This window comes from Centrocercus urophasianus, unplaced genomic scaffold (genome assembly GCF_019232065.1).
Source record: "Centrocercus urophasianus isolate 14NV4802_14NV808 unplaced genomic scaffold, USGS_Curo_1.0 seq_600, whole genome shotgun sequence".
Taxonomy (NCBI): Eukaryota; Metazoa; Chordata; class Aves; order Galliformes; family Phasianidae; genus Centrocercus; species Centrocercus urophasianus.
The window spans coordinates 4,056-14,478 of record NW_024885201.1 but is presented as its reverse complement, the minus strand read 5'-3'; the positions used below and the strand labels follow the sequence as shown (position 1 = coordinate 14,478).

At 49.1% G+C, this 10,423-nt stretch overlaps 1 protein-coding gene across 1 annotated transcript in view; it reads left to right on the top strand.

The window, feature by feature from the left end:
- Positions 1-10,423, top strand: part of LOC122169926 (protein FAM168A-like) — a 66,417-nt gene that overhangs the window by 52,614 nt on the left and 3,380 nt on the right. Inside the window, exon 2 of the mRNA XM_042836446.1 lies at positions 1,914-1,994. Coding sequence (XP_042692380.1) covers positions 1,914-1,994 — 81 coding nt within the window. The remainder of the gene's footprint in view (positions 1-1,913; positions 1,995-10,423) is intronic.

Sequence of the window (10,423 nt, the reverse complement as noted above, 5' to 3'; positions counted from 1 at the left end):
GAGTAGAGTAGAGTAGAATGGAGAAGATTTGAGTGGAGTAGAGTAGAATGGAGCGGAGAAGAATAAAGTGGAATACAGTAGAGAAAAGTGGAGTAAGGGAGAATAGAGTCGATTTGAGTGGAGTAGAGTAGAGTAGAATGGAGTGGAGTGGAATAGAGTAAAGAAGAGTGGGGTGTAATGGCATGAAGTTGAGTAGAGTAAAATGGATTGGGGCAGAATGGAGTGGAATGGAGTGGAAGTGGAATGCAATGGAGTGGAGTGGAGTGGAGTGGAGTGGAGTGGAGTGGAGTGGAGTGGAGTGGGATGGAATGGAATGGAATGGAATGGGGTGGAATAGGATGGAGTGGAATGGAATGGGATGGAGTGGAATGGAGTGGGATGGAGTGGAATGGGATGGGATGGGATGAGATGGGATGGGATGGGATGGGATGGAACGGGACGGAATGGAATGGAATGGAATGGAATGGGATGGAATGGGATGGAGTGGGATGGAGTGGAATGGGATGGAATGGAATGGGATGGAATGGAATGGAATGGAACGGGATGCAACGGAATGCAATGGAGTGGAATGGAATGGAATGGAGTGGAATGGGATGGAGTGGAATGGGATGGAATGGAGTGGAATGGAATGGGATGGAATGGAATGGAATGGAATGGAATGGAATGGAATGGAATGGAGTGGAATGGAATGGAAAGCCAAGCCCTCTAGGAGGAAGTGAAGGTGAATGTGTCCCAGTCTGTTTGAGGGATTTATGCAGAAGCATGTAAAAAGGGACAGAGCTGTTTTGAGTGTCACCATTCTTGATTTGTAAAACTTCCAGCAAAGGGAAGCAGTGCAATAAACCAGAGCAAAGTCAAGCAGACTGAGGTATATGGAGTGTCATCTGTGGCTTCCGTGGAAATCAAGAACTTCTAATAAAGTAGAGGATGGATGGTTGATTGCTGAACCATGTGTGACTGCATGTTGGGACTGTTCTGTTTTTGCCTTGGTATCCCAGTCGTCTTTGGCATCACTGAGTGCAGTCTTCTCCATAAAGTCTGGTTTCCCCTTGGCTCTTCCAATTTGGCTGGTTCTGTCTTCTGCCCCTGGGGAGGCACGTCCCCAATGTGTGGTGGTTTGCAGTCTGGCTCTTCAGGTGCCTGTGATTCCAGCTCCCCAAGCCTTCACGTAGCCTCATTGGTTTCCCCTGAACTCTCTCTGACCGATCCGACTGAAGATGATGGAAATTGAAGATGCTCTGTAACCTTCTCTAAAGTGCCCATTAAAACCTCATGTGTTGCATGGTGTCTTCAAGTGGTCTGAGCTGCCTTGCGTGCTCCTTCCAGGTGGCTTGGCAAGTAATGGGGTCCCTCCTCGGGATGGCAGCTGTGCAGTGATGGGTGAATACAAGGGCTGGCATGTTTCTGTCCTTTAGCAAGAAGCTGTGGTTGATGGAAGCACTGAGTGGAAGCATTGGGAATTATTCACTTAATGCCCTTCAGGGTTGACTAGCTGCAATGCCTAACTTAGATCTGTGGTGTGCGTTTGGTAAGTGACAGATCAAGCTCGTGCAGCCAAGGAAAACCTTTAAAATAAAGCTGTGCCTCTGGTTTCTCCCAGCTGAATGCTGCATTCAGTGCATGTAATTTCTTGGTAGCGTTCTTCAGAGCGCATTGAATGTGCCCATATCCTACATTCTGGTCATTGTCCTCATTTTCAAGGGGAATAAAGGTTAAATATTGATGATGTCACTTGTAAATCTGTGGAGCGCATTCATCATCCTTCCTTTGCCCTGGCCAACTGTGAATATTCACCTCCCACCTGTGCTGATGCCCTCTTGGCTCACAAAGATGGTTTCTTCCTTTCCGTGGATGCTGTCCTATCTTCTCTCACTGCACTTGGAAACCTCATTTCTCCCTTTTTCTCATTGCAGGTTACCCAACAGGATATCCCACCGCTGCCCCAGCCTACAACCCAAACATGTATCCAACCAGCAGCCCCGGCTACGCCCCAGGTAAAACAGCTTCCCCCTTCCCCATGCTTATCATTCTCTCCTTTCACATAATAGATGGAGACATTTCAGCAATGTGTCCTGTTTGGTGTCTTCATCCCCCCACGCCGTGTTCCCTTTTCTTTCCTGTGGTGCTGGCAGGCTCCTGTCTGTCCTGCTGTCCTACTGTCCTGGTGTCTTCTGTCCAGCTCCAGCCCTTCACGTCGCCCTAATCTGGTTCTTCCAAAGCTGTATCAAGTTCTGTCCAGCCAATCTCAACTGCTATCCCACATTGGTATTCCAAAGTGTATCAGCCACGCTCTTCTCCTAAAATCTTGCTTTCCTTTGGCTTTCCAAAGCTCAGCAGTTCAGTTCTCTGCTGTGGGGACATATTCATCACCTTCCCCTTCCCAGCTTTCTATGAAAGCTCAGCTCAGCTCAGTCCTTCATTCCCCTCTCCACCACCACCTCTGGGAAACCTTATTTGCAGGTATAAAATCTGGTCCATCCTTGCCCCAATGACCCAGACTTGTCTCCTCCTAGTCTCCCCCATCTATCTATCTATTTATCTATCTATCTATCTATCTATCTATCTACCTATCATCTATCTATCTATCTATCTATCTATCTATCTATCTACCTATCATCTATCTATCTATCTATCTATCTATCTATCTATCTATCCCAATTGGGATTTCAGCCATTCCACCACGCACTGTGCTTTGTTCCACTGTGGCTGACAAAAGAGATCTTCATTTTGCAGACCGCATGCTCCTTTGCAGCCTTCTTTTCCAGTCCCTCTGCTGGCCATGCTGACAGGTAACAGGCTGATCTGGGTCAGCCCAGCTTCTTCACTGGAACCCAGCTCTGTGCTATCCCTGACCTTGACAAAATCTCCCCCATCCATCTGGAGAGCTGATTACAACAGTAATATTCCCGGTCCACCACTTTAACTATGCCATCGTCCCTCTCTCTGCCTTTATTCTTGCTCAATGCAAGTGCAGTTTTTCATGTCTTTATTTGCCCAGACTATTTCCCAATCTGTTTATTCTCTCTTGCGTGGTGTCCAGAGCCTCACTGCTGTTTGACCCATCGAGCCCAGCCACCAACCTGACCTGCTGAGTGCCATCACTGCACCGCGTCCCTCAGTGCCACATCCACACCTCAAGGGCAGAGAGCAACAGGACAAGGGGAAATGGTTTTAAACGAAAAAGATTTAGATTTAGAGATGCAGGTTAGATGTGAAGAGGAAATTGTTTACCTAAAGGGTCATGAGGCCCTGGCACTGCTGCCCAGAGCTGTGGGTCCCCATCCCTGGGGGTGTCCAAGGCCATGGATGGGGCTGTGGGCACCTGGTGTCCCTGCCCATGCAGTGCTGGGGTTGGGTGGCCTTTGAGGTCCCTTCCAACCCAAACCAGCCTGGGATTCAATGATCTCTGAAATACCTCCAGGAGTGGCACAGAATCACAGAATTCAGGCTGGAAAGGATCTTCACAAGACCTTCCCACGGATCTCTGCAACCTCCTGGCAGACCTGTCCATGAAAACTCCAGGAGGATTTGAGTTAATCAAAAGCTTATCAACATGGTTTAGGACTAATTTTGTTATGCCACTGTCCTTTTAACATGAAAACAATCAATACATTAATAGTAGAGATCTCTGTGAAGCACACAGACTTCCCTGAGTGTGATGGAGCCAGTACTGCACTCCACAGCTCAGCTGAGAGAAAGTGATGCTAGATGTGTTCAGTGAAGCCTTCAAGCCTCTAAAAACCTTTTAACCTCGTCTTAATTACAGCAGAAGCTAATGAAGTGCTCTGCTTAGTAGGGATACCTGAACTGTCCTGCATTTTTATACATTTGGGCACAAAGCTGGAGATGGTGATATAGGTTATTCTTTTTGGAGCTGAGGGCTTTTCTTAGGCTCTCATTGGGGAAATCACAGAATCACAAATGCCCACTGACCATGTGCCAAGAGTCAGGATCAAACCAGAGCTTTCACAGTGTCTGGGCTTTGACATGAGCAGTGTTTCTGGAAGCAGGGCTTTGCTCCCCATGAGGTGCCGGCCACTCGTAAATCCTCCTGGAAGATCTAATGCAGAAATAGTGAGGTGAGAAGAGCTGTACAGAAAATAAAACAACCCCACACCTGTATGGGAGTCTGTCCTGTCAGAGGTGGGCAGCATCCTCTGTGCTCAGAATGGGATGTAAATAGAAAACGTTGGCCTGCAGATTGTAAAAACACACGAGTGTGTGGAGAGCAGCAGTGTGCGCAGAGCAGGCAGGCTAAAAGCAGCATGTTTACCTTTCCAAACAAGTCTGGAAAAACAGAAGGTGAGACGTCAAACTGGGGGCTTTGTTGTCACCATAGGTTTGCTCAAACCCCAAATATAAGTTGTTACAGACACAAATAGCAGTCAGTGGTGGAGCCAGGTGGATAGCTTCTTGTTCCCTGAGGCTGAATCATAGAATGATAGACTCACAGAATCACCAAAAGAACTCCAAAATCATCCTGCTCAATTGTTGACCTACCACCAATATTTTCCCACTAAGCCATGTCCCTTAATATAGCACCTAAATGTTTACTGAGTGTAAGACTGCAGTTCAAGGAGGTGGCCAAGGAGCACCCAAACGAGAGGGGAACCTCTCCTCTCCTCTCCTCTCCTCTCCTCTCCTCTCCTCTCCTCTCCTCTCCTCTCCTCTCCTCTCCTCTCCTCTCCTCTCCTCTCCTCTCCTCTCCTCTCCTCTCCTCTCCTCCTCTCTCCTCCTCTCTCCTCTCCCCCTCCCTTCTTCACAGAAGACATCAGAGATGATGCTTTGTGGGATTGCTTTTTCAGCCTAGGTTATTGCTAAATAGCAGGAATAAGCTGAGAAATGAGAAATACCCAATATGAAAAAGTGTTTTGGTAAAGTCCTGGGGTGGGCTGAAGGATAAACTTCCTTTTCCTTAGCAAATGAGCTGCTTGCACCCACAACAAAAATAATACAGAAGTATCTGTGACAGATTGAATGGAGAAAAAAACAGGGCAACAAGGAATTGTCCTGAAGGCCATCGTATCCCCCAGGACACCCAGGAGGAGGGAGTTGTGCTGAAGGTTCTCCGAGTCATCAGTATTTGGGAGTGGGATGGTGACAGTGGGGACTTGCTCACCAGTGGGCTCAGGGGGCCAGGAGGAAAGTGGGGAGAGCTGAGCATCCCCTGCTGCCAGGGCAGTGCTCTCCTCTCCGAAAATGGAATCAGCCTTCAGAAGTTCCCTCGCCATTGTTCGGTGTGGAATCAGCTGCCCCAAACCTTGTTAGTCTGTGGCTTTCATAAGGACAAAACCACGGAGGCTTTGATTTCTCCTACCTTTGTGCTGGCAGCCCGGGCTCTGGGCATTCTCTCTTTCATTAAAGACACTCAGCCTCTTCCTTGCTTTGATTCTGGCTGCATTTTGTGGCCGCAATCCTCTGCAGCAGGCAGTTCTGTGGATTAATTAAGGCTTGGGTTACTGATTTATTTTATTTTTAAGCGGTGCAAATAATTGTCTGTTGCCTTAGATTTGCATGGTGTGAAAGAGGAAGCGAAAGCCCCGGCCAGTCTCCTTTATGCCACTCAGCCTTTTGTCCCCCTCCCTCTCTCCAATCTGAAGAGCACCCCTAATCTCTGCAGAACTTTCTTTCTCTGAAAACCCTCTGCTCGTTTTTGTCACCCCTTGCAGGATCTTTTTGTCACGAGGCTCAATGCTCGATCAGGAGAGCATTGGCGGCTTTCTCGGCGTATAAATTTCATTTCTCTGTTTATCATCCTTAAAAATACTTCTAATAGTTTTGAGACTAGAAAGATCCCGAAGCCCAGGAAGCTATCAGGCCATTTTCCAAGAACAAAAATCTTCCAGCTCCTAACGATGCGTGAACACGGCACGGCCAAGCATTGCATCAGCTAGGAAATGGCAAATGTCAGAACCAGCTCTCCTCCAGGCAGCCCTGCACAGGGTGTCTGTCCTCCACGTGAACGACCTTGAGATCAATACAATTCAGCATAACAGAATCACAGAGTGATTCACTCAGGCTGGAAAAGACCTCCCAAGATCCCCAGCCCATCCCAAGCACAGATAAAGGTCGGGTGGAGAATGGCTTGAGAGCAGCCCTGAAGAGAAGGATTTGGGGGTGTTGGTGGATGAAAAACTGGCCAGGCTGGATGGGGCTGTGAGCAACCTGGGCTAGAGGTGCTCTTTCCTACAGCAGGGCGCTGGGTCTGGGTGATCTTCAAAGTCCCTTCCAACCCAAAGCGTTCTATGATTCCATGATTCTGTCCCACCATGCCCACTCACTGTATCCCTCAGTGCCACCCGTTCACAGTTCTGGATCCCCTGCAGAGGTGGAGACCCCACCACCTCCCTGGGCAGCCCATTCCCCATTGAAGAGATCCCAGCACGTTTTGAGGTTAGTCCCATAGGGATGATGGATGCTGTCACGGACTCTGCTGTGCACGGATCAGCAGCATGGGGCAAGGGTTGCTCAGAGCACAAGTCCTGCTTCCAACCCCACAGAGACCAGATCTCCCAACCTTATCTCTCATAGAGAAGGCTGCAGTCCTGGTTTGGACCTTTCTGAAGTGTAGAAGCCTGAAAATGCTGCGTAGACAACTTTGGAAGACAGGCACAGGCTCAGCACCTTCCAGTATCCATCCCTGTGTCACTCAGAGATGGGAAAATGACCTAAAGGAGAAAATTAAGAACTTATTTCAGAGACAACTGGTGCAAAATCAGCTCTGAAAAATGTTCCGTCAGTGTGTACGTTGTGGAGCGGGCTGCGTTCTCATCTGTGCTAAATGGAATGGAGTTCAGGAGACGCTGCGGTGCAGTGGCTGAGTCAAAACCAGTCATCTGTGTCAGTACAAAGAGCATTTGCTCAAATTGAATCAGCTGCTGTCATCCAGGAGGCTGGAAATAACCCAGCCACAGAAATGAACGTGTTGTCGGGGTTCACGCCGTCCATCAGCCACGTTGGGATCAGAAGGGATCAGCTTTCCTTTTAACATCTGTGATTCTGGAAGCATCCAACTCGTTAGCAATGAATTTTCAAGCAGTTTGGGATGTCAAGCCCTTTGTAGGCCCTCTGCAGAGATGCTTGCAGCAGAACTGCTGCTCCCGAGTGCATCCCCTCAGCCAGCAAGGTGCTTCCATTCAGAGCTAGGTGGTGGACATATGTGTTGGCCAAAATCCTTTAGGAATATGTGAGAAACAGCCATCATAAACCCAAGTTTAATCTACTCGGATATCTGAAACTCTTTCTGTAGTTTAACCATGCAAACGTTGCCCCTTGACACTGTTTAATAGAGATTTTGAGGGGTGTGAGAGCATCCTCTGTTTGTGGCTTATGAGCTTGCAGGGTTACTGCTGGAAGAGCATCAGTCACGAAGAAAACTGTTCCATGCAAGCACAGCAGTCCTCTTCTCAGGTCCTTCTAGAGATGTCCCTGGGATGATCTTTCTCTGGATAGGTGGCCCAAACCTTATAGGTTTTGTTTGGCTTCCATGTGAAGTCGTAGAGTGCCACAGGAAGGTGGGGAGCGCCCTCTGCTCCTGCCCACCCCAAATGAAGCACATTTGGTGGTGGTGGTAATGTTCAAAGGCTGCCTTTCAAATGCTCCTCAAGTGCCATCTGCTTTAGCCTTCTGTACCCCACGTACCCATGTGACGGTCACCAACACCAAGCTGGATGCTGGTAGTGTTTGATGCCTGTTGTTGACCTCATGGTTCCCGTGAAAACAGCATTGGGACCTGTGTGGATTAAAGGATTTAGCACTCTAGACTTCTGAGTGCCCCACGTGGAGACCTGGAGAGGGCTTTGGGAGGGGCTGGGGTCCCACAGTGCCTCCGGATCCAACAGCAGCAGGGACAGAATTGGAAATGGCCGGAACCAGTCTTGATTGCTCGAGGATCACTTCCTCCGAGGTCAAGATGAGTGCATCTGTAAATCAGGCCAAGGTGGCAGGAGGTCTGCATGGATGAGCAAAGAGCTCATGGGAAAATTCAAAAGCCCATGGAATGTGAAGAAGGGATCTGGCTGCTTGGGAGGAGTATCAGAATGCTGTCAGGGCCTACAGGGATGCTGCAAGAAAGGCTCTAGCCCACCTGGAATTAAATCTGTTGAGGGAAGTTAAGGGCAACAAGAAAAGACTTCTTTAGGTGTGTCTTAAAGGAGGACTGGGGGAAACGTGGGTCTGCTGCTGAATGAGCTGAGTGCCCTGCTAACAGGCCGCTGAGGGTGGGCTTTCTGAATGCCTTCTTTGCTTCAGTCTTTACTGATGAGGCTGCCCCTCGAGAATCCCAAACCCTGGAGGGGTCAGAGGTTGTCTAAGGGAACATGATGCACCCAAATCCATGGGCCCTGATGGGATGCACCCACATGTGCTGAGCTGGTAGAAGTGATTGCCAAGCCACCCTCTGTCATCTTTGAGAGGTCATGGAGAACGGGAGAGGTGCCTGAAGGCTGGAGGATAGCCAGCATTATACCAGTCTTCAAAAAGGGCAACTGCAGGCAGCCAGGCTCACCTCCATCCCTAGGAAGGTGATGGAACAGCTTGTTCTGGGTGCCATCTCTGAGGAACTGGGGGAGAAAAAGGTTATCAGGAGTAGTCAGCGTGGATTCACCAGGGGGAAATCATTGTCAAACAACTTGGTGCCTTCTATGGCTGGATAGATGGGGGGACAATACCGAAATAATTCCTTTCAAGCTTGTCAAACTGAGCACTTAAAATCATTGTGTGCAGTTTTAAAGAAAAAAAACCAATGATGTATGTCTCCATTAGGCTGGTTCCTTCCCAGGCAGTCTGCTTTCCCGACTTGCTCGCCTTGTTTCAGCTCTCCTCATCAGTGCCTGCTTTTCATTCTGCTGAAAGTAGGGCATGCACTTTTCTCTTTCGCTGTGCCCATTAATAATGCAGCAGAGAATAATGCTCCGTGTCCATTGCTGCAGTGCCTGCACTGAGCAGAATGGATGTTTCTAGCAGCAGCCCCCGAGGTGGGGGTCAGTAGGGTTGTGCTGTGGCGTAGGATGGGGGCTGTGAGCCCTCTGTGCTGCTGCATCCTCCCTGCAGGAAGCATTGCTCTGCAGTGCATCGGCGTGCACTGCATCATCTGCTTGGTCCTTTCCCTGCAGTCGTTGGCAAGAGACTAAAACAAATCCAGAAGATGCTGGGAGGAGATAGACCTGCAAAGATGTTAGATAGTCATGGCTGGATTGAAAGCTCTGTGGGCGATAGCTTCGTGCACAGGAGATATTACTGTTCCTGAATGCCTCTCCAGTTCATCTTTTGTGCAGTTTTAAGTGGTGATTCAGTGTGAGGGACATCAAGCTGCAAGTTCCTGGCCAGCTCAGCCCCAGCTTGCCGTGACTGTTTGGTGGATCCAGCATGGAGAGGGGAATTGGCTGAGGAAGGGTCCTTGGACCATCTGAATGAATCCCATGATGAATGAGTCTCATCAGCCTTGGATGTGAGGTCGGGTGGTGAAAGTGAATCTGATTTTGAATGTAAAGAACCGTTGATGGTGGAATCATTGAGGTTGGGTGAGACCACTGAGGTCATCGAGTCCAACAGTGGTCCCAGCACCCCGTGCCCATGGCAGCCTGTAGGACCAAGCAGGGTCATTCCCTCGGGTTTCATCCCCTTTCTGTGTGCACACAGCAGGGCAGAGCTGGCGTAGTGCTGTGGCTCTGGAGGCCAGGGGGAGCTGAGCAGCTCAATGCAGAGAGCCTGGCTGCTGAGCTTGCAGTAAAAATTAGGATGGCCCCGTAGTTTCAGAAGAAAAATAAACAGGAAAATACCCATTAAGCCTTTCCTAGAGGCAGTGTCTCTGTTAGGGATCTGCTTTCTCCATAGATGTGCTTTCACCTAAAGTGTAATGGCAGCCCTTGCATCGTAGCATGGTAGAATATCCCACGAATGCAGAGAAAACTACCCCAATCCATGCTTCTACCAGCTCTACTTCCAGAGTTTCCAAAGACCCCATTGATGGGGTGGGATGCTCATAGCATCAGTACCCACCACATGGGACTAGAATGCAAATAAAATGCCTTGTACCCCTCTCAATGGGGTTTCCAGCTGAGAAGCATGAGGGACAGCTGTTCCTTGCCCCCATGCATAGGGACTCACCCAATCCTGCCTTGTGCTGCATCTTGTGTTGCCTTGTTTCAGTGCTTCTTATGCACATAGACACACTGTCACATATCTGTTGGCTAGAAGTCATGATTCAGCATGTTTATTGCATCAAACCATTAAGCTGCTGCTCTGAAAAGCCATAAGTCCCCAGAGATGTCCCCAGGGATGTCCTCAAAGCCACCTGTGTTGGCTGTGTCCCCCGTGTAGGTCTTCAGACTGGTTTCTTGGCTCAGGAGAGTGGTCACTTATGTGGGGTTTAGTGGGGAGGTGATGGGTTTTGTGGAGGAGGTGATGGGTTTTGTGGAGGAGG